General features: G+C 43.3%; 1 protein-coding gene across 4 annotated transcripts in view; it reads left to right on the top strand.

The window, feature by feature from the left end:
* Positions 1 to 594: 594 nt before the first annotated feature.
* Positions 595 to 24,199, top strand: part of GTF2A1 (general transcription factor IIA subunit 1) — a 176,465-nt gene continuing 152,860 nt past the window's right edge. The window contains exons 1-2 of one of the 4 annotated variants that reach the window (XM_078659999.1): positions 595 to 878; positions 22,554 to 22,655. In XM_078659999.1, coding sequence (XP_078516125.1) covers positions 849 to 878; positions 22,554 to 22,655 — 132 coding nt within the window. In that variant the 5' untranslated portion in view covers positions 595 to 848. Of the gene's footprint in view, positions 879 to 5,251; positions 5,325 to 22,553; positions 22,656 to 24,199 lie in introns of those variants that run through there. The other 3 variants (XM_078660000.1, XM_078659998.1, XM_078660001.1) reach the window with 3 other exon arrangements.

Here is a 24,199-nt window from a genome sequence, read left to right as displayed (position 1 = left end):
CATATTGCATTACAAATGCTATAGGTGTCACATTTGCGAAAGTTATAACTATTGGCATTGTAAATGACAAAGCTATTAATTTCGCTATTTTCAAAACCAACAAATAAATTAAAAAATTGTCATTTACAATACCAATAGCTCAAACTTTCCTAATGCGAGACCTATTGCATTGCAAATGCGTGTTTTGTTTAACTCTCCCTATTTGTAGCGTTGAAAGGTTGGCATATGTGTTTACAACTCCCACAAGCTGCTCTGAACGCAATGTACTTTATTCACCGTGTGAAATTTAGCGAAGTGCCAGTCACTCGCAGGAGTCTTCAGAGACCCACTGATAAAGACAGACTGGAGGTCTTAAAACTTTCTAGCCATCAGTTTCCTCAGAGTTATTGGCATAGCTAAACTACAATTCCCAGCGTGCCGTCAAAACCTCTCTTTATCGCGAAAGTTTCGGCTCCTGCGCAAGCCCAACGCGCCTCCCTGAAACTACAAGTCCCGGCGCGACGCTGCTGCTGATTACCCGTATGTCTCGGCTCTCGCGGTGTCGACTCGTGCCCTGCCCCTGCCCCTGTCTCGCGGCTCGCAGCTCCTTCGCTCGGTATATAAAGGTGGCGCGCGGGCTGAGCAGACGGCTGGCGGCGGCGGCCCCCCCACTGAAGCCTCCCCTTCCCCGCACAGAGGAGCGACCGCCGCTTGCTGGAGAAACCAAGGAGACAGCTTTGTAACCCTCCTCCTTGTCCCTGGACCCCTTACCTACTATCCCATGGGCTTTTATCTGATGGCGCTTTTTTAAAGAACTTTTTTTCGATTTTATATTTTTTAATCCAGTGTTTTTAATTTATTATTTGGAAATGGCGAACTCTGCAAACTCGAATCCCGTGGTAAGCAGGAGATGTAACCGTGGGAAAGCTAGGGAATCCCAAGCTACGTGGAAATGAACGGGACCCCTCTCTACACACGAGTAGGCGCCCCTGGACTTAGTTGTCCTGTTTGAAACCTCTTATCCTCTCACCCACTCTCTTCCCTCCCTGGAATCGAGAGGGACACAGTAAAAGACCTCTCTTTCCAGTCACTTCACACAACACACGCTTGTTAACATGGAGGCCCCCTTCACGGTATTCTTGAGGAATCAGGGAAGGTGCTGCTAAGATGTCCACCCCCCTCATCCCTTAATTCTTCGTCTATTGTGGTGTCAGTCGCTCCCCAGGACAGATGTAGTTCACATATGTGTGTCCCCAACAGTCTATACTCCGTTACAGTGGGATCATGACAGTCAACTTGGAGTTGTATAAACAATATTTTAACCAGGGTTCTCTAGGTCAGGCATTGTTGTTTTGTGGTATTTCTCGAGAGGCATGGGGTACACAGCTCCTGGTAGGCAAGGGGGACACAGACGAGCAAAGGAATCCCTAGTGCGTTGTGGTGCACAGATACCCTGTAACACACGTTGTTCGCGTGTTCTTACTTATCTGGGGGAAGGGCGCTTCTTAACCCATATTACGAGCTTACGTGGTGGGATCCTGTGTGTGAGCCTTCCAGGTGAAGGCGGCGGATTGTGTTAGACGTTACATGTAGTACTTAATTCACTTGCAAATACTACGGTTTTGTGGCGGGGGTTAAAGTTGGTGTTCAGAAGTCGTGATTGGTATTTTCAGGGTGGCGTAATCGGCTATTTTATTTTTACCCCTTTTCTATGCGCCTTGATTATGTTCTCTTCCCGAAGGAGCCATTTTAAGCCATGTACTTTGCGCGCCTGTGAACAAAAGCCGCCCGCAAAGCGCCTTCCAAACCTTGCGGATTTGAGCCGAAACCCCTCCCAAAAAACAATCCACCCGACTGTTTGCTGTTAACGATGAACATGTATAAATCCCTAATTCGATCAAACGAATTAAAGCTTATTTTATTTGTTTTGAATCTTATGAATCGTCCCCAAAAATAAAACGAAATATCCTAAAACCCAATAGAATATTTTCCGATCCTCCTTCAGTGGTAAAGACGGCTCCTGGGGGCCCTGTGCTCCCCGGGGGTTCTGTGCCGCTGTGGCTGGGAGCTGCAGTGGCAGCAAACATGGCCTCCTCCCTCGCTCTCCGCCTCTCTCCCTCTGTGCGGCTCCCCCTCGGCTCCCTGTTTATATAGAGCCATTGCAGCTCTCTAATATAGACTCTGCAGGATGGGAAGGTGCTTTGCAGGCCCACGTCACCGCCTCTCCATTTATACAGCCGGGCCAAGGCTTTAAATAGGGAGACGGGCTTTGGCTGCCAGCAAGGGAGGTGCTGCTGCGGAGGGAGGGGAGAGAGAATGATCTGCGGCGCTGGGGAGGGAGCGAGGCAGGGGAATCGCTTATATATGGGTTGTGGCAGTGCGAGGATGACTACAAATGGAGGAAGGAAGCAGGGACTCTAATTTTGTGCGATTTGTTGTGTGTGAGGCAGGCTCGGCGAATGAACTGCTTCGAATACATTTCAGTTTATTCGATTTGTGTGCTATTGCTGAGTTAGTGGGGTTGTTCGAGTGAGGGCAGGTCCGTGAAATGAGCCCCTGGCTGGTGATGGCGACAAGAAGAAAGGCTTTAGGCTACTGCTTACCGGGCATGTTTATCACAAAGGCGGCTCACGAAATTAGTTGTTTTGCTAGCTCTCCCGAGAGTAGTTGTGCAGCCCCAGGCAGATGAACACTGAGATGCGAGCTTGTGCCATTTCAAGATCGCTCTTGCCGTTTAGTTATAATTATGCACTGGCAAATAAATATTATTCACTCTACTCTTGAAGTGGTAACATGCAGTTTCCGACTTCTCTTATTTTACCGGGCTGCTGCTTTGCTATTTTAAAATAACCACCATCTTGCGCGTTATTCTATGCTTTATGTTTAGTAATTAAAAAAACGAAACTTTAGCATTATATTACAGTGCAGGGTATTTATGATAATTAATGATGTTCTGTGTCGTGGCTTGCTCTTTAGCTTCATATTAATTATTGATGCCTAACATTTACAGTGCTACGAACCCCACATTTTTAGAAAAAGCGTTACATAAACTTCTTTTTCAGTTCATATCCCTTATTAACCCCCTACATTTTGGGCTATTTGACGCTTAGTGCTGGCTAATCATGTTATAGCAAACTTATCACATGTTTCAGTACTGAATCAATGTCCATAAAATGGCAGCAGGGTTGAGCAAAACAATGTATCACCACTTTTTATTGCTTTTCATTTTTGTTTTTGTATCACACTTTAAGTAAAAAAAATACTCAACCCTGTTTTGCTTAAAAAAAAAAATATATATATATATACACACACACACAAATACAGGTTTGGCAAACAGAAGATATAGATATCTCTCTATATTCTGTTAGCCAAACCTGTTTTAAACCAAAGTATTTGACACCCAGGGTGCCTTGTTTTTCCTGTTGAGTGACCTCGGTCCCCCAGCCTACAAAAATAAGCCATCACTATTAGCCAGAAGCGTTGGAGGCAAAGGACCTGCTCTTGGTGCACTGTACTCATGACGTTTGGTCTTTACATTTTAAGCACACTTTTTAGGGTTTCGATGCACACACCAACGAAGTGTTAGTCTGTCTTCGTGAAAGAATAAAGCAAATGAAGTAAGTTACAAAAGAAATGAATAGGTGACCTGTGTTCATAGTTATCTATATTTTTTATATTTGTTGCATTTTATATGTAAATTTAGCTAAGACTTATGGCGGTTGTGGTCTGTAAATATGAGCCATGTTATGATATGCCTTTTGGATAACTCTTGCTACCCATTAGCATGGTAATGTAGTGCTTTTAGAATTTGGGTGCCCTTTATGCTTCTGTGGCAATCATTGATTTGATTCATAGTGGTCTGTTGACACTGTATTTGATAGTGTTGTAGTGCTTGAGTCTTTTTGGGTTGAAGCCAGCAAGGTGAGATTCGAAAATTGTATGAAGGCATTGATTATACTAAATAGCGATTGGTTAGAGCTTAATATAGATTTTGATGGGGCATCATGTTAAATGAATGTCTATTCATTCATTTGTTTAATTCTGCCAATATTTAGTTTTTAAGGTATTTATGCAGATTTTTACTTTATGGCATTGTGTTGTAGCTTTGTGTTTTTTTTTTTTTTAAGTTTTAATTTCTTCTGAAGCAAGGGTACATCCCTGTACTGCTATGAATCTAGTTATGCAGAATACAATGCAACCATGCTATGGAAATGTTTGTGCATGGGATTTCATATTTTTTTGACTATGTATTTGCTGTTTTGTCCACTACAGTGTGCTTTAGTATCAGCAAGTTTAGTGCAATGGCTTGTCCTGCATCAAAGTCCTTTTGGTATAGAGGTTATATACAATTATACCTTTTTAAATTATATAGGAGAGGCAAACCAATGGCTAATAGTGAATTAGAGCAGCAATGCGTTGGTGTGGGCATTGAACAAACTTATTAGTGCAAGGACAATAACCTGGTATACTTATAGTTAAATCAGTTTCTTTAAACATTTGATATGAAAACTTAAAATTAATATGAATGATTGATATACCACCTTATTTGTACTATTCGTTAAAATTAATTGATATTCCTCCTTGCCGTGCAATTGTTAAAAAGACAGATAATGACCACTAAGCGACTGTGACCAATTTCATTCCTTCATTACTTTCTTATAACTGATTAAACATTTTAAGTGGCAAATAAGTTGCGGGTCATTAGAGTCAAGCCATTATAATATGGCAGTTCCACAGGAGGAGATGCCTCTTTCATTGAACTGTCTCCAACAGTTGACGGTGTTGCGAACCTAAGGCTGGGCAAATACATATTAAATGTATAAAATTCTGTGTGGATGACCCACAAAGAGTGCTTGCTTTTGAGTCCTGGTACTTCCAGCGGGGCAAGTCTGCACTAGAGGGCAACTTCCCCATACGTAACTCTAAAAACGTGTTTTTTAAGTAGGGGGAAAAGGCAAGACCCAGATATGCGGCTGGCTCTGATTTTGTGTATGAATGCAATTCCATCCGTGCGTGGGCTCGCCGACTCAACGTGCTGTATCTTCTAGTAGCAAGTGTTTGTTTTTTTTACCGCCTGCTTCGTGATATGCTGAAACGAGGCCAGCAGTAGTTTCTGCTACCAGTGGCAGCCCAAAGCACATCATTAATCTTAAGCCCGCTATTAAGCCAGATTTTGTACCAAGTTTTAATTGCCTCGTACCTTCAATCTAATTGTTGTTGCAGCCCAAACTAATCAAACCTGGGCCAGTGAGGAGGAGTCACATGGCAAAGAAATACTCTTTGTACACTTGTGTTTGAAGGCTGTCCAGAATCGCAGCGCGAGTTCCATGCTGGACAACACTTCGGTACGCAATAGTTGGTTGGTAGCAGTTTTGCTTTGACTGCTAATAATGGGGTGAACAGTGGGCCTTTTAGAGTTTTTGATAATTTACAGAACACAAATATTGGGGCGTTTCCTTTCTTTTGCATGGCCTCATTCTGCTTTAGAAAGGAGAGCCTTTGATCCAAATATATCCCAATATATTTATAACTGCTCACCACTTCCAACCTCACGTTGTTGATTGTGAACATCGTTTGTTTATGAAGACTGAGTTACGATCATGACTTTTGTTTTTGTAGTATTTATTTCTATCAAGTTTGTTTTGACCAAGTCAGCTAGCTCATTAATTGCACTTTGCAAGCTGATTCTCGTTTGCTTAGGAGCACAATGTCATCCGCATAGGACAGATGTGTTAATGGCAGTGTACCCAGACATGGAGGATGTGAGCTAACCAAATCTAGCCTTGGTGTCAAGTCAGCCATAAATCGGTTGAACAGGTGTGGGGCCAAGACACAACTGTGCTTTAACCCCTCTCTGGTATAGATCTTCCTGTTGCGCTTCTTGCCATCTGCGATTTTTACCTGCATCCAGGTGTCTGTATATAGATTAATTATTAGTTTCAGTATTGATTCTGGTAGACCCTGTTGCTTCAGTTTGCCCCACAAAATGCGTCTACTGACACAGTTGAATGGCGCCTTAAAATCCACAAAGCATAGATGCAGTTTTTGTGTCTGCTGCGGCCTTTTTTTTTTTTTTTAGCAATTATCCCTAACGCTAGTGCATTTGAGATTCTACCTGTTCCCTGGCGAAAGCCTGGCTGATAAATGGGGATTATTTTACTTGCGTCAGACCAGCTTATCAAGTCTGATAAAATCAAGGAAGCATAGTATTTAGCCTCGGTGTCTATTAACGCAATCATACGATAATTGTCGGGGTCTATGCGCTCTCCTTCTTTAAATACTGGATTGATGATTGAGCCTCTTCAGCTTTACGGTAGGCAGCCTACCAGAGGAAACACAGTACATCTTTGGTGCCCAGAAATTGGGATCTTGCTTATAAATGTCTTGGGGTACTCTATTTGGGCCCGGAGCCCCATCAAGCCTACTTTTTGCTATAACCTTGGCTATTTCTTCTTCGGAATAGGTTATGAATAGCTGTTGTTACCCCATCACATTTTGTGCTCTTTCCTGTTTTGGTTGTTTTGAAGAATATATCCACACTGTTATTCTGCTTACTCGGGGTCACTGACACTGTTTGATATACCTTTCAAATGGTTTCAAGGGAGTTTGTCCCACCCTCGTTTAATACTGAGAACGTGGTGACTAGGTGTTGTACCCAAGCAGACTCTGTGACACAAGTCACTTTTATGACTTTTGACGGTCTGGACAGAGAATTCACGTGGTCCCAGAAAGCTCTGGCATTCGATTGCTTTGCGTTAGATAGTAATTTTGTCTAAAAGTTATTATGTTGTGTTTTTTTTGTCCTTCCAAATTTGTTTTTTATATTTCTTCTTCAATTGGCGTACTTTCTCTCATGTAATAGTGGATGCACTTTGTTGCTGTGTCAACCTAGTAGCTCTTCTTAGTTGCTTCGTTAGGGCTAAGGCAGTTTGACTTTGGTATCTGTTGTGATTTGCCCTCTTTTTTACCTTGCAATTTGGTCGATGCCCCTGACTGTGAATGGCTTGCTAGGAAGGTGATCCATGTATCAATCATCACCCTTTTTTGAGACTCAAGGGTCACCATCAGGTCTTTCGTACTCGAGGCTGTGCGGTAGTGTGCTATTTGTCCACCGCAGTCGCTTCAGGTTTGTTGATGCGGTCCCCTCCACAGCTCTGTGTCTTAGAAATGTCGTTGTTAATTCGAAATGCTGACCTTAGGGGTCACTCTCGCCGATGTATATGATCCGAAACCTTTCTGTTTGCATTAAAAGCGGGAGAGTTACTATTGTGTAATCTAAGACTGAGCTTGAGTGAGGGCCATGGTATGTGCAGATCCCGTGTCTGTCCTGTTTCATTCTGCCATTTAGTACAAGCATCCATCCCTAGATGCTCGTGGTCTGTTACCAGTTGTTGTCCTGCGTTGTCAGCTCATTTTGGGATGGAAAAGGATTGTTTGTACGGCCCAGATCGCGTTTGCTGCAGTGATGTTAGTCTTCTTCTGGTGTATATAGTAGATTTGAGTTGAAGTCTCCAGTTAGGATCATTTCCCAGGTCGGTTGTCAATTAGTAGGCGTGGGTCAATTTGCCTGTCTGACTGCTTATCTCGGACTCTGGGTTGATGGGGAGGTCCCATTTGATTAATCCAACAGCAATGATAGGAGTTTTCTAAAATGTGTACAATTAAAATGGCAGCCATTGGTATCATTTTTATCGAAATGATCAGTATTTTGCATACAGTTGTCATAGCATACATATATGTTGTCTTTAATGATATTGACATTGTTATGCTTTATGGCACACATTGATATTATTTCTACTGGTATCAACATTGTTATGCAAGTACTTATAATTGCGTGCATCGACAATGCATATATTGGTATTGCCATGGTCGGACCTGCATATATCATGGTGTGTAATAACATCGTATTCACGGATATTAACATTCCCCCTTCTAGCTGAATTTTAAACGACTTCATCCCCCTCATGTCATAACAGTTACATTATTTGAAACTGTGTGTTGCTGTAATGTCTGTTATCCTTTCCCTAGCTATCTGCATAATTCCTAATTTGAGGACTGCATTTTTACAACAGGAAACCCCTATTTGTAGTAAACCACACAACAGTAGTACACCAACAAAAACTGGAAGTAGTAAAGTGTATAGTTTTGAAACCCATAGGGGGGTCGAAGAAAAAATACTATGAAACCAGTCCTGCGCAGGGGCACCTCCATCCATGTCAGTTTGTAGACGATGCAGTGCTTGGGTGACAAGAGCTACAGTTCTGTTCTCAAATCCGTTTCCTGGGATAAAAGTACAGCAGGCATCACCAATCTTGGCACACACCCCACCCTTTATCGTGGTCATCTAGTCCAACACGTATAGATATTGCATCCCCATAAGGTGCATGGCTGTAATTTCTTCCTTGATATTGTTTAGGCCAAGCTCAGTGTTAATCATTTTCAACATCTCCAACCTGGTTATTTGTAACCAGCGGGCGTTCACCTTCGTTTGCACAGTGAAGAAGGGTATGGGCCCTCCTGCATATACTAGAGTCTAAATTATTCAGGAATGTCCTTGTACTGGCCAAAATAATCAGCATTTCTTCTTCTTTGAGCATGATCCAACAAAGTTGTTTTCTTCTGTAGCAGATGTTGAGACAACTCGGACAGATGCTCAGCAGGAATGACCAGCGTTTGGGTGTGTATGGTCACAAGGGTTCAGAGGCCCCACAATCTGGGGATGAGATGTGTGTAGGCAAGCTCACCACACTGCCAGTAAAAATCCATCATTGTGTACGCGTCCCGTTGCAATTCCAGTATATGCAGTTCTTCTTCACAGTACTTGTTATACCCAAGTGGTAAGGTTCCTTTGCCTCTGAAACACAAGGAACACAGTACATTTTCCTCCAGTTAGGGGCTACCCACTCCCCTCCAACCATGCATACCTATTAATCTCGGTATGCCACATTTCCTGGCACGGGTCTTATATGCTGGCATTTGATTTCCCCCTCGCCCCCTCCCTTGAGACTCCTTTCCCCTAGCATGATCAAGGTGAGCGGCCCTGCACTGGAATTCCATGTCTGGGGTCCACTTGTGATTAAACAAAAAAGGTTGCCACACAATATGTTAAGAGCCACCCTGGGACCGCAGACTGATGTAAATATATTTGTGCACTGTTGCGGTGGTCTTGCTACCTCCAAGAACCTCTTTTCTGCAAAGTTCCAGGACTTATTGTGCCCCTTCTGTGCATTCGGTCTACCTCGGTTTGGACCTTGCTAGTTTTGGTAAAAAGGTACAGTGCTGTGGGGTCTATCTTGTATCAGGTGATGTTCACTATTGCTCTATGGGGGTCTACTCGATTGGGTTGGATCTTGTCTCTGATTTTGCATAGGTACAGGTGGATAATTCATTTGACTTTTTTATGGTTTTCTCTTGGGATAAGTAATGCCTGTCTGCACCTACTCCATGGGGTATTGGTGAGCCTATGTAACATGACCTGTTTGTGGTTTGAGTGCCTGTCGTTGTCATATGTTGGTATCCAGTGTTGTGTAGTGCATTAGGAATGCTTGCGTTTGCTTCAGCATAGATTTATGTGAGGTGAGAGGGGTCCCTACACATGCATTGCAAGAATGTCAAAGTAGATTTCATGATACTAGGCATATTTCTGGCTCCGGATGGGTGCAAGTACCCCATGGCTAAACAGCGTGTATAAGAATACATAACTACATGACGTAAAAAACATTTGTAGGCTGTGGGATGGTCTCCAGGGGAGATGTTTGTTGTCTGGGCACCCAGGGGTCTTTTGTCTTAAGCTTTGATCAAAGGGACGGTGGTCTGCCACAATGTTGGTGCACGTGTGGCTCGATCGCAGACTTGTAGGATAAGAGCTGTGGGTTGTAGGTTAGCTTGCAAAAAACACATCATTTTGGCAGTTTTCTGGAAAATTCTTGTTTCCTTTTTACCAATACACTCTATGGCTCCACTGTGAGCAGTATTTTCTAGCGGGATACTGGAAGTAGGTGCTAGCAATTTTAGGGAATGGCGAGTTAAAGCTGGTTTAGTGCCATTTATATTTGTTTACCCCCTCTTCTTGCTGCAGTGGGGACAGTAATTTTCCTCTGTCGGCTGCTCTGTTCCGAGGTGTGTTTAACCGGTGCATGGGTATCTTTTAAAAGCATTTTTTTTTTTGTAAAACATTTTTTATTAAGAAAACAAACCTCAGCAATAGCATGACTATACAGAAGGAGCAGATCGATAGGCATTAGTGGTACAGCAGGCAATATCACTAAATATCATGCCTGGTGGAAGGTCTAGGGCGACGGGGGGTCGTCCCATGCAGGGGTCAGAGGGGGCTGACAAATATCTCCACGATAGGAGTTCCACAGGCCCCACACAAGAGACCCTTTTCTGGGACATCCACGTGACACATATACAGTCTTTTCTCTAAACATTGCCCAATCCATGTCTTTTTCCCATTCCTGTGCCATTGGCGGAACAGACTTCCCCCATCGCTGGGCAGTATTCCTCTTGGCCAGCATTAGCCCTAAAGTCACCCACTGCTTCAAGCAGACATTCAAGTCAGTCAGTTCCTAGGTGTTTAGGAGACACCTATGGGCCTCCACTTGGAGCTGCCAGACAGAACTGTATTGATAATGTTGTGAATACCACGCCAGTAGGGTTGGATCAGTGGACATTCCTACAGTATATGAAAAAAGGTCCCTATCTGGCCACAGCCCGCCTGCAGGCTCCCTCGTGTACCCTTACCATTTGTACCAGTTGGGGCCCTGTTACATAGATACGGTGACGGAGTTTTAATTGGACGAGACAGAAACGAGCTGGTACTGCTACAACTCTGGGAGAGGAAACTGCCTCCTGCCATTCCTCGTCATTCATTTCTATGCCATCCCTGGTCCACTTCTCTCGGAGAGCCAGAAGAGGATGCGAGATGTTGTTGACCAGTTTTTTTTTTATATATCAGCGAAATTGTGCTGTCAGGAAGATGATCATCCAGCACCCTATCTTCCAGTGGGGATGATTCCGGCAGCGTGGTCCCGGGCTGTAAGTGTGTGCGAAGTGCGCGTCGAACCTGTGTGCATGGGAAGCGCTCCGATTCGGCCAAGGTATATTGCTGCTGTAACGCTGTAAAAGACTTAATATCAGATATGTCCCACAAATCCCTTATGCATGCAATACCTGTGAGATCCCTCATAGGTATTGTCAAATCCCTTACTCTTCCATAGGTCACCCAATTGCTCGGAATTCCATAACGGTGTGGTGAGCGCCAGCCTCCGTTTCCAGCCCAGGCGCTTGGTGGTCGCATGCCAGATGTCTACTGCATGTTTAGTGGGGCCTGTAAGTGGATAGCGCTGGGGCCCAGAGTAAAGGGCTCTACTAAAGGTCCCCCCTGAGAGGAGCTACCTATCCATGTTGTATCCCGGGTTAAAAGGCTGGGCATAGGTGCAGTGGTTGATGAAGGACAGATGGGACGCCCAATAATACAATTGTATGTCTGGGAGGCTGATGCCTCCGTCATACTAATTTAGGGAAAGTTTGCTGAGAGCGATGCGAGGTTTACTGTTCCACAGTAGATCCCGTTGGAGGCTCTCAACCTCTCAGGAATAGGACGTGGATATCAGATCCATGGAATTCTGTAGGGAATACAGGAATCGGGGTAGGGACATCATCTTAACAAGGGCAACTTCCACCTGGCGATGTCTTTGCGCAGCTGAAGCAGTGGGGGCTGGAGGTTGTGGGAATGCATGGGTATCTTTTTGACCTGCATGGGCTACTTGCTACTGTAAGGGAAAATGGATGTTTAAATTTTAGGCTGTTTCCGTTGACACATGCGCGCCCCTCGGGTTTCTGCACGTGTCGCGTAATGAGATTTCCTCTTATGGAGTTGGTTGTTGGGTTACGTTCTCCTTCTGGAAGGTAGGGCTGGTTTTGACTGGTCCAGATTGGTGTTTACCTGTGGTTTGGGCGATGCTGCCTTTAAATCAGCATATCGGAGGTACTTAGGGGGGGGGTGGGGTTGGTCATTTGTGGGCCCGGATGGTTCTGCAGGGGAATGGCTAGAATCGTATTGGTGTGCGCTGTTTTTCTCAGTCTGTTGTGCCATTGGGACTCGTGTGCTTGGCCTGATGTGGGTAACGCTAATGGACACTATAGATTTTTCCCTATGGTCTGAGGTCATGTTGGTGAGATTCTGTTCTGTGGTTCGGATTTGTCCATGACTGGGATCGGGCCTGTTGCTTCCTTGAACAGTGTTTCATGAGGCCCTGTGTATCCTATTCGATAGACTGGGTGCGGTGGTGAGCCTATCCACACACTTTGTGCAAGGGTCTGCGATGGTCATCTATAGAAACCCTTTCCTTCCCGTCACACTCCTCTCCCTCAGATCTAGGATGCTTTTGGGTCTGCTGCCCTCAGCAGGAATCGGGGGCTTTTTACCCGGTGACATGCTGCTTTAGGGAGCCATGATCCGATGAGAAGACTTTGGATGTGTTTGGAAGCATTAGGGGAGTGGAGGAGGCAGAATTTCCTGCATGCAATGAGTCTGGTGTGCAGCTGGGACTTGTGCTGTGGCTTAGATGGTTGATTGCCCGGGTAAATTTCTGTAATGGCTTGTTGCTAAATTTGTGTAAGGACTACGGAGTTTTACGGGTAACCTCAACACCCAAAATGCACAGAAAACCTTGCTTCCAGCACAGGGGCGTTTTCTCGTTTTGGAACTAAAAAGGTTCCTCCATTTGAGCAGAGGCCTGAAAAATTTTGAATGGGTTCCTTTCGATCAGGGATGTGCCTTCGTGACTTGAGCAACGGGACTTTGGGTCCCTTCGTTTATGCACCATTTTGGGCCGCCCTAGTCGGTCTGTCTTTCCCCCCCTGGGAGAGTGATCAGCCAATCCCGCCCATGGGAATTCAACAGCAGTGGGAGCCTAGGCGGGCACCCGAATGGCTAACACTAGAGTGTATTCCTGATCGACATAGTATGCAGCCTTGAGGTTTCCCTGAGCGCAAGTAACGGCTTCAGTTTTTCCCTAATGCTGTGCGACTACTTTGTATGGTTGTAGTCCGTTTTGTGAAGTGCATATGGAGTGGGTGTCCTGCTGGGGAGTGGTAATTATTGCAGGCCTCAAAATATACTCGCCCACTCGCAATTGCGAGTAAAATGTTATCAGGTCGAGCTATTTTTAGCACTGACGAGTCCAATCTGGTGAGTGAATTAAGGCTGGAAAGGAGCAGGTGTTCTGTTCATCCCGAAAGTGAATAAGCAATAAAGGTGCCATCAAATCTTGTTTTTATCTTGACACATTTGCTGTCTGTTCAAGGAAAGAAGACACATGTAAGTTTGCCTTTTTACTAACTGCTGTTTGGATAATGGTTATATTTTTTTCTCTTACTAGTTAGAGGTTTTTGTCAAGTGAGCCGTCTGAAGATGTCAGTTATTTTTCTCTTACACATAACATTTAAATAAATAGCCTGTTTCATTACTCACTTCAAAATATATCCGGATTTATGAAAGCACATTTTTTTGTAATTAAGTGTGATGCAAACAGAGTTAAATAAGAGCAAAACAAACCAGAAAACTTTACATGGTGATATGCAAATGACACATGTGTAGAAACTCTGATTTCCAAACATTGTTTGTACACTATAGTTTTCAGTAAAACCACATGTCAGTGGGAATGTTTGTGGCCATTCAATGTAAAATCTGCTGCTTACAAATAAGCGTGCTACCACTTCATGCTTTAATTATTTATTTATTAAAAGTGGTAGGTTTTTTTAACATGATTTGAGAAACCTTCCTTCCCCACCCTTATGACAATGCTGGTAATGAACTAAGAGGCAAGTCAGGGGTCATGTGTATCCTGTGGCTAGATTTGTATTATACATGGAGAAAAAAAGTTTAGTCTATTAAATCATACAAGTCTTTTGTACAGCAGTCATTCTGAACTCGCGCACTTGAAGGTGTTCTCATATGTGACAATGAAGAAAATGGCGGTTCAATGAATTAAAATAGTTGCCCATGTTAACATAATTTGAAACCAGTTTATGGGTCAAGAGCATTACAAATGGGTCGAGTAGATTATTTAAGTCACTAGACCTGCAGGTCCAGTAACATTTTTATGATTTTTCAAGGCCTATGCCTGTTTGTACTCTGTGATTGCGCTAGGGAATTGCCCCCCCAGACAGCCATCCCTCCTTGCTTGTGTCCCCGGTGCCTGCTGGGCTTGCTGCTGTGGCTGTTGCCATGTGCTCAGCCAACTATCCGGTCCCTGCTGTGTCAGGCACTGGTTGCCTGATTTCCCTGGGGCTGTACGATGCAATGGTGTTTTGCTCTGGGCTTGATTTTGTGGATGGGTATTTTGTGGGGCTATCCTGGGACTGTTACTTTCTGCTTGTGGTATGCTCTTAGGTGACTATACTTGGTTCTGTGTTTTTTCTCGGTAAGAATAGTGGCATTCTCTTGGCACGGTGGGGGCTGCCAGCCTTGTTGCCTTCTGGTGCAGACACTCTGCTGGATCCCTCTAGGGTTCCATGGCTGAGTTTTCTTCCAGCTGGGCAACATTTGTACACTTGTGATCATTATGGTCCTTTGTGAGGGTGATCTCGCCTGTTCTTGGTCACTTCAAGTGGACCACTGAGTGGGGGATGGAGACTGTAGCCAGCCCATTTTAGATCTCAGGAGTTTTCCCTGTTGGCAAGTAGGGATACCTCCTTGGGGTGTCTCCATGCCAGTCGGGCATACAGAATTTTCTGTTGGAGTCGTTCTCCTGGGTATCGCATTAGCAGTAGGGGGCTTCAAGTCCGTTGGAAGCATCATTCAGCATGGGCCACCTTGTCTGTGCCACTTCCTTGGGGAAGTGGTGGGGTGGTGACCGAGGCCGAACTGGGTAACCCCAGGACTGCGCTTGGACTGGTAGCTACAGCAGTTGTCCCTGTACTCCTTGGGACCGCTCCCCACCTAACCTTAGAAAATTCAATGGGAATATGCATGGTGTGGGCCCGAGTATCCTGCTCCTTCAGCACCTTATGTGCTACCCTTTTGGCTGCTTCCACCAAGAGGTGGTGTGCGTGACCTGCCCACTGCCAGTATAGCTCGAAGAGGCTTCCCGTATAACCCAGGACTGTCCCCTTGAAGTGGGCTTGACAGACTGGGATCACTGGCTTGCGTCTGTGTGGTGTGGAAATGGTTTGCTGACTTCTGTGCTGGGGGGGGGGGGTTCCAGGGGAGGAATAGGCCATAGTCCCGTTCCCTGCGAACTGGATGGACTCTTTTTTAAAAATCTCGGGACAATAGGTCCCGTCCTAGTATATTGATCGGGAAGGAAGGATAGCACAATAATTGTTCCCATATCCTATTTTCCCCTATTTCCAGCTTGGAGTTCTGTGAGGGGGGACCTCTGACATGGAACCAGAGATTCACTGTATTTTGGCAGGGGTTTTTGATATGGGGGCTTCTCCTTCCCGCATGCATGACCTTGCTGCCCCTGTATCTACTAGAAATTGATGCATCAAAAACATTTAACAATTTGACATAGACAAATGCAATGAAATAACAGCCAGTAACAAAGTGCAATGGTTAGTTCAGAACCGTGCAAGTTGATTTTTCGCAGTGAAATGGCAAATATGGAATTCTGATTTGTGGAAGAAGTTAATTCATAAATGCATAAACTCACTAACATAACATTTAAACAGGAAGCACAATTGCAAACTTTTAACAGCACCACAACATCAATAATGCATTAATGGAAAATCTAAAAGAAACTAAGAGAAAAGGTCAACTGAAAAAATTATGTCCAAAAACCCTAGCCCTCCTTGGCCTCCATCCCAAGGAGAGGGGATGCTCGATGTGATACCTGGAGCTAAGTGAGCCTGATACACTCAATATTGGCTCGATGGAAAAAGATAGCAACTGTCTGTGCGGCGTGAGAACAAAGGAATAACCTGACCATTATCGGCCCTCGGTGGCCAGACACAAGGTAAATCTTAATCACCAAGTTCAGAATTTTCCACGACTTTTAAATAACACCGAATGTCACAATCGGTCATGCGTACAGTCTGCCTGACTCCCAAAAGTCCAAGCTGAAAAATCCACCTAATTTCTTTGACAGTCTGTGTTGAGAAACCGACAGTCCCTAAGAAAACTCTCTTAACTAAAAATATGATCAAGGTGGTGGCCCTATATAACACACCAAGGGCCTACAATAAACCAGTTGTCGCACTCAATGGTTAAAACGGAAACAAACGGTAGCTACCCTCACCTTCTCTCGCTTGCTGACTAGGGAAAAGAGTGAAAGTGATGCGCTAGTCCTAGTTTCACGTGCTGGGACTAAGGATTAGATGTAGTTACTTACCCAGTGACTGCTGCATCTGGATGGACCTTCGCCCTGTGGTTTCAGCAGAACTTCTAATCAATAATGGCGTCTACTCACCGATCTTGTTGCACATGTGAATCTGTTCGGGCAGCAGTACTTGCTTCGGCAGCAGTGGGACTCAATAAACTAATCTCTCCTGGCTGGCTTGCCAAAATGTTGCTTGGAAATAATGTACCTTTAAAAAATGAAAAGACGAGGCATTGGCAAGACAGGAATGAGTTTGTTTATTTGAACAAAGCGGCCAGGAGGGTATCCACAGAGTAGCTTCTGAAGAAAGTCTCATTATGCACAAGCTTTGACCAACCGTTTATACCATTCTTGAGGTACCATACATTGATTTGCCATTCTTGTCCTAGTCATAAACAGCAAGTATAACCATCTGATAACGGGGGCACAAGTGGCTCTTGTCCTCAGGGAGAGCCAGTGTGTGTTTCCAGATGTTCGGCGTGGGGAGTGCGTGATCACTACGTGTGGTGTGTATGCTGTTTCCTGGATGGCTGAGTGTTCCTAACTTTATGTGGCATCTATAGGGTATTTTGGGAACGTGCTCCGTTGGCCAAATGTGTTTTATTGGGGCCAATGTCCTCAAACCTGTTTGAGGTGTATCTGCCTATCTATGGGATTGATCAGGGTTTTCCCTGGGTACCCACCTGTGACCTGTCAATTGGTAGGCTTGGGTTCTGGTCGCAGGGCATGTCTGACCATGTATCTTTGACTCGAGATTGATGGGGAGGTCCCCTGGGTGAATCCGACAGTAATAATATGAGTTTGCTAAAATGTGTACAATTAACATGGCAGTCATTGATATCCTTTTTACCGACTTCCTCAGTATTGTGTGTACAGTTGTCATAGCGTATATCGGTATTGTCTTTACTGAGATTGACGTTCTTGTTTCTACTGTTATCGACATTGTTATGCGAGCACACTTTATGGTGTCCATTGACATTGCATTTATTGGTATTGAAGTGGTTGAGCCTTCATATATCAAGGTGTGTAATTACTTTGTATTCATGGATCTTCACATTTAGTTCACCTTATTTAGCTGGATATGGATACTTTATTTTTCCACGGTCATCTTGGGGTAAGGGTAAACATCTGGTTCAACCCTCCACTCCCACCCCATCCTTTAACAGATTTTAAATCCTGAAAAAATCTATCATCACTTGCAATCCGGCATTACATTTGAGAAGTTCAAATGTGAAAGAGCATTTATAAGCCCAACAAATATGACCGTAGACTCATCCCTTTGCAACACAAAAAATTGAGGTTGGACCTTTGTAAGGCGAATTGAGGGTGGGGAGAAGGATGGACATTCAATTAAAATGGACCCCCAATTGAACTGATTTCACAACAAATATATCGCAATTGAAGATCCTTCTATTTTATTCAAACTAGCGCAGGGCCAGTTAGTGTTGCGATCCTTATTGCTGAAATGAAGGATGCTATGCCAAAACTTTAAAAAACCGTGGCCTTCCTTGTACCTTATGAATAATGTCCTTTTGTAAGCAGTCACTCCTCAAACGGTTGTAACACTGTTTTGGTTGATGTGAATTTGAGTCTTGTCAGGAATGGGCCAGGTGAAAATCCTTTTTCTGCATCTAAGTGAAAAGTGCTCATTAGAAATCAACTTGATCGGGAGACATACGTCAATTGTGATGAAAATTGCCATAGTGTTTGGTGTGCTGAGGAGGCAAAACCCCAGATTAACTGACTGGATAAACTTTCGTTTCTGAGCAATGATTTTGAGTAAGTTGAGATCATCTAGTCACACCAATTGTGTGGCGTTATTCTGTTCAATGCGAGCACCTCTAATTCTTGTGCTTGCATCCTTTTAAAGAGAAGGGGCATATTAAACATTCACATAGCAATGTATTTTGCCGTTATCTCTGATAGAAGATCTTTGTATTTATTTCCTTGTAGCAGAGTTGTTTCTGTCCAGTCTTAATTTCTCATGAATCAGAAACTTTTATCTGTCTGCCTCCATTCTGCAGGCTGCACGGTCGTTCGGAGGGCTCTTGCTATGAGGGCGCCTTAGGCCTTCTGAATGCACGTCATCATTGGTTGATGACGTAAATGATGTCTTGGTTGCTTTTTTTTGCTTGGTGTATAAACTATATTTACTGCTTTAGAAGTATTCTTCAAGACAAGACCAAGCAGAACTTCAAGCAGAAACGTCATACTGGGAACAAAGACATTCATAAATCTAAAAAAATGCAATGTCTATGTTTAGGACAACACTGTGAAAAACATCAGGCATGGTCTTGTCTCATGAAGCAGGCTGAAAAAGCCACATTGCATTGACAAAATAGAGACTATGGGTTTGAGTGGGAGTCCAGGCCAACTGTAGTGATGCAACACCTGTGCTTCTGCCAGGGCAAAACAGAACAATACCGTAAAGTGAAATGGGCCACAGATTAAATCGGGACTAGTCCGAACAAAAAAAAAAAATAGTTGAAGAACCTAAAAAGGCACACCTTGAATTATTGGTAGTCCATGCAGAATAATTAGTTCACCTCAAAAAACAGGCTTAAAGTGCACTGTTAGACGTCCTGTTAAAGATAGTGGACACACTGCCAAGCCCTTTGTAATATCTTAATTTAGTAAGTAGAGTGACTAGAAGCGAATTAAAGGCCCTGCTAAGCAAGAACTTGGCCAAAAGTGCCCGTGCAAGATGGAGTACTTGCAAAAGGATGTGTCTCAAAGCAACACAGTATCGCCCCTTTCAGGTTTTTGTTAGTGCATACAAGTCTTTCAAGATGGTCCCCTTCAATGAAAACCTGGCATAAGCGACGGGGGAGGGCATAAAATATAACTGTGTGGATGCATTGCATTTTTTTAAAAAATATCTCCCCATATGATATTATAAAAAATACACAAATATAAACAAACTTTCAGTCGGTAAAGAAAAGACCTGCTACTATGACAGCCCTTTGGAGTGATGAGGTCATGAATTTATAGCAGTATATTTACTATGTGTTAATGCTTCATCTCAGCTGATGTTTACATTGCTGCTGCCATAATACAGACTAATAGACAAACAAGTAAAATATAATTCCACATTTCTCCCCTATGATGGAGTGTGCCTCAACCATTCAACTAGCTGATTTGCTGAGTATCCGTGTTCTCTAAATCTTCATCTGAAAAAAGTTCCTCTGTCGGCAGCTCATGTGGGTTATTTGTGTATTGAAATGCATTGCTTACCATCTCTTGCCGGGGCAAAGCACATTTGGGCCATCCCAGCTCAGTACTCCCAGTAATGTTTTCCATACACTTTTGACTCTTCTGAGATTGTTACTTACATTGCTGGATAACCCTTCCATTGCCAACATGTCGCACTACCGATGATCGAACTGGGATGCAGGAGGCGTGTCCATTTTCTTCCCCTTGATGGCATTGGTTGTCTTTTCTGCCCCTAGACATTACAACACCTTGTCCCATGCTCGAGCGACTCCTTCCAAAAGTGTTCTTTTTGAACAGTCCCACCAAATGTGTAGCGGGTCCCCTCTACTTTCCCATCTTCTGCATCACTTTCAACTAGTCTCAGGATATATACGGTGAGGGTATATAACAGCCATGTATAGTTCTATAGTCGATCCTCTTACTCCGAACTGATGACTAACACCTGTGTATGTTTCCTTAAAAGTTCTGATTGTTTCTGGATAAAAATATTAAGTACTTTCTTCCATTGTAACATATGACACCAGCTGGGTCTGGCATCTTTGTCTAAAAGCATTAAATGTAATTTTAAATAACTCTATTATTGCCTATCATTTTGAGGGAGAGGGTTTCAGATGGTGCTTTCTCCCGGTTGGTTATCTTCTTACGTTTAGAGTTGAGGGCCCATTATCAAATCTGAGTATATCTGTCTATCCCTCTCTTCTTAATCTTTGGATTTATATTGTAAATATGACTTGAGTTGATCTCCATGGTACGTTTCCAAGATCATCGTACAGATACATTCCCACTTTTTCAAAAAGGGAGTTTCATGGAGTGCAGGAATGAATTCAGAATCCTGAGAGATCGCATGCATGGTGAGGGGAAGGTGGGGAGTCCTCTCACATTGGCCAGTCCGTCCTATATTCTAAGGGTGCAATTGACTGTAGTGCTCAGTTGCTCATTTTGACGTGTGAGTTTTGTCTAGCCACAGCATGTCATAGAGGCCTATTCACAATAGCATGACCCTTGTGCACCAGTCTGCCTCTATCCGTAGCTGGGTTGCTACATAGTATAGATATATATGTGTCAAAGTTGTACCTCTCCATGTCCTAGATTGCAATACAAGATTCTGCAAGATACTTGGTCAAGTCTTGCCCAATATAAAATTCTATATTTTCTGTATATCGTGTATGACTGAGCTCTCAAAAAGGCTTGGTAGGCGTTGAAATATACAGAGTGGGCATTGTAGAACATTTATTTGAACAGCTTTTTTGCTTTATTGACCAGCATATGAGCAATTTGTGATAGTCATTCAAGCATTCAAGTCCTATTTTTTTTTTTTTTGATGTCCACCACTAAAGTGGGGTAGTTTACCGTAAAAAGGTCTGAGATTTTCAGTATACTTTTGATGCTAAGATATTTTACTTGTCCCACAACCCATTTCATAGGATATGCCATCTTCTAGATGGACCACCAATTCTGGACGAAAGGATACATTTAGGATTTTGGATTGATCCTAGTTTATTTTATACCCAGATTCCTTTCCAACCCTCTGCAGCTGCTTAATAATGTCTTGGGAGAAATGTCAGTAATGCGCTCAGGACGCTCAAGACCTCCTCAGCATGTTTGTTAATCTTTTACTTCTTAGTCTCAAACAGGATCATGCTTGACATCTGTGTCCATTGTTATCAAAAGACCAACAGTTCAATGGAAAGGCCAAAAAGTTGGGGAGATGTTGGGATATCCCTGCCACATACCTATCTGGAAGCCAAACAATTGTGAGAGTTGTTTGTTAAAGGCTATCCTTGCTTTGAGCCTCTCATATTTTGACAAGACCAGTTCTCTATTTCGGACCTAATCTCATGACTTGTAGGACCTCTGACAGGAAGGACTAATCCACTTGATTAAATAATTTTGATCCCAGAAAAAGCAAAACAGAATGCTTTAAAAAAAAAAAAAAAACATATCTCACCCTTTTTGACCAAGTGGATTGCCCTCTGTTAATATCAAGCGCATGCCTGTTTTTGACAGAGCGGCCCGGTTTAGGATGGGCAAGCGTGGGCATTAAATGATTTAGCCACAAGGCCAGAATTTAGTGTGTATGACGCACAGTACCGCATGCCCTTCCCCAATTTAGTGATTACTGTAAGCTAAGTTTTGTTTTTCTGTAATGGGACATTAGGAAATTCTGTTAAACAATTTTTGACAGGGGTGTATAATTTAAACGTAACATATGAGCGTATGATTTTATATGTGCGATTTTGTTGACATGAACACCATTGAGCATTGGTTAGAATTGGGTGTCTTTTTCACACAAAATGTAATTTTGCGATTAAGAAGTATAGTTGGGTTCTGTTTCACTAGCTCAGGCCACGCTATAACACACAGATTTTCTTCTAATGCATTTTCATTTGCTGCCTTTTCTTCCTGGGGGTTTCTACACTTGGATCCTTTGCGTCAGTGTTAGGGTCTTAGTGAGTATACGCCCATACTTTCTGTGTTCATGTGCCACAGTATCCTAACTTACTCATTTAACTTAGGTTTTTTCCGTTTTAACACTTTAATGGCTCCAATTTGCTAACAAGTAAAAACTCCCTGCTTCATGTCTGGCAAGCAAGAGAGCGGTAGGGTAAATTTCACCAGTAAGGGTGCATCGCAGCTTATCCGTTAAAACAGTAAAATGTCATATTGCATTGAATGCAGTATGTGTCAACTAAGGCAGAAGAACCAGATCAGTTAAATGCACCTTGCGCAGCCACTTCCGTCTTGAAGTTGTAGCAGAACGATTGCCTGAATTAATATTTTGGCCTACATGAGACACCATTTAATGAAGTCCTGTTGGTACATACAATTATTTGAGTAATGTGTAGCACATTTTGTATTTTGCACATCTACATGTGTGCTTTAGGTGCATGACCATCTAATTGTTGAGCCCTACAATGTAGCATTTCAGTGGGGTCTTCATTTAGTGTATAATGTGCACACCTGGTTAATACTATTATTGCTTAGTTTTCCTCGCACATTGTTTCTTAACACTTTTTTGTTTATCCTTGCAAGCCTAAACTGTACAGATCTGTAATCGAAGATGTTATCAATGATGTCCGTGAACTGTTTCTGGATGAAGGAGTGGATGAACAAGTCCTTATGGAACTCAAAACGGTAAGCCCTCGAAACTGGAAAGTTCCACCCCCCCAAGCTGTATCACGTCAGTTTTGCTAGAAGATAAATGTAGAGGTATTCCCCTTCTGTATTAGTGATCGAGTGGTGCCGAGTTTACTAGCCCCAGTGACCGTTGTCAAATAATTGGTGCCAGGATCTGCTTTGACAGGTAACTCAAAGCAAGGCAGAGCTAGGAAACTAAGTTTGAGTATTGCCTGTTTTCTAAAGCGTGGTCTGGTTACAATTGTCTATCCATCAGTGGCTTTTCTTGGAAAAATGGAAAGCACCTTGACGTGAGCTGAGGCACATTAGGGAAAGTCCTAATCCTGGTAAACAAAAGAAGCGATATTAGTCAGTCTTGTGCCAAGCCAGTCTATCCAACACTGAGTAATTTACCCCGGGTCGAGTTCATGTTCTAGAGTAGTACAGTGGGATCAGCCACTTTTTGATACAACTGAATTTCCAAAGTAACAAGAAGGTATGAAAGAGGAGTGAACTGTAAGTGCAGGGCGGTTAGAAGTACTGCATCATCTCTAGTTTTGGACGGTATGTTTAAAAGAACGTGAAGTCTGAAGAATTCCTTGCTGGGGTCGCCTGCTATTTAAAAGGGTTGTATAGTGGAATGTAACGTGGTGATGGAGGCACACGTTTTGTGTTTTATTGCTAAGCTTGTGTCATGTTGTAACGCCACAAACGTGTGACATGGAGCTCATTGCACAGAGTTTTTTTTTCTTAACCTTTATTTTGGTATTCACAATTGATATGCTGAATGGTGAGATTGGCTAATTAATGGCATCCTCCCCACTAAAATATTTGATTATGAATGTAGACTGGCATTGATTTAATTACTTGACGAACTAGAAAACGTAGAAGTGACTCTAGTTTTTTTTTTTCTCCTGTTGAAATTTAACGCCCCTCCACCCCCCATCTTTTGCTTGTGTGGCAAGTTTTTACATCACTCTTCAATTAATTGCCTACTATATTTTATTTGCCACATCATTGAGAAGGTCGTTTGCTTTTTTGGGTATGCTCAGACGTGAGTCCCTTGCTCACTTTGCCACTGGATTCAAGCAAGCCGGGCTGAAGACGGCTGGAATGCCAGAAACCGGTCCTCGGAAGCTTGTTTCCGGTCCAGGGAAGGCATGGCTTGGCAGTTCGGGCTGGACTGTTCCCATGAGACACAGGGTCAGACTGATTTGCATATGGCCATGTCTGAACTGGGGTGGCAGAGTGGGCTAAAGAACGGTGATGGATTAAACCCAGATCTTTTGACTGGGTGTGAGTGTTTGATTCGTTCAGATGCTCCGTCCATCACCACCCCCTTTTGTACCGCTATGAATGTAGACTGGCATTGATTTAATTACTTGACCAACTAGAAAACGTAGAAGTGACTCTAGTTCAATATTTAAATTGATGTGCTTATTTGGTCTAGTTAAAAGATCACCGTTTTAATGTGTGGGATAGTTTTGTTTTTTTCTCCTGTGGAAATGTAACGCCCCCCCACCCCCCCCTATCTTTTGCTTGTGTGGCAACAGTTTTTACAC

This window comes from Lissotriton helveticus, chromosome 9 (assembly GCF_964261635.1).
Source record: "Lissotriton helveticus chromosome 9, aLisHel1.1, whole genome shotgun sequence".
Lineage (NCBI taxonomy): Eukaryota > Metazoa > Chordata > Amphibia > Caudata > Salamandridae > Lissotriton > Lissotriton helveticus.
This window is presented reverse-complemented; position numbering and strand designations above follow the sequence as displayed.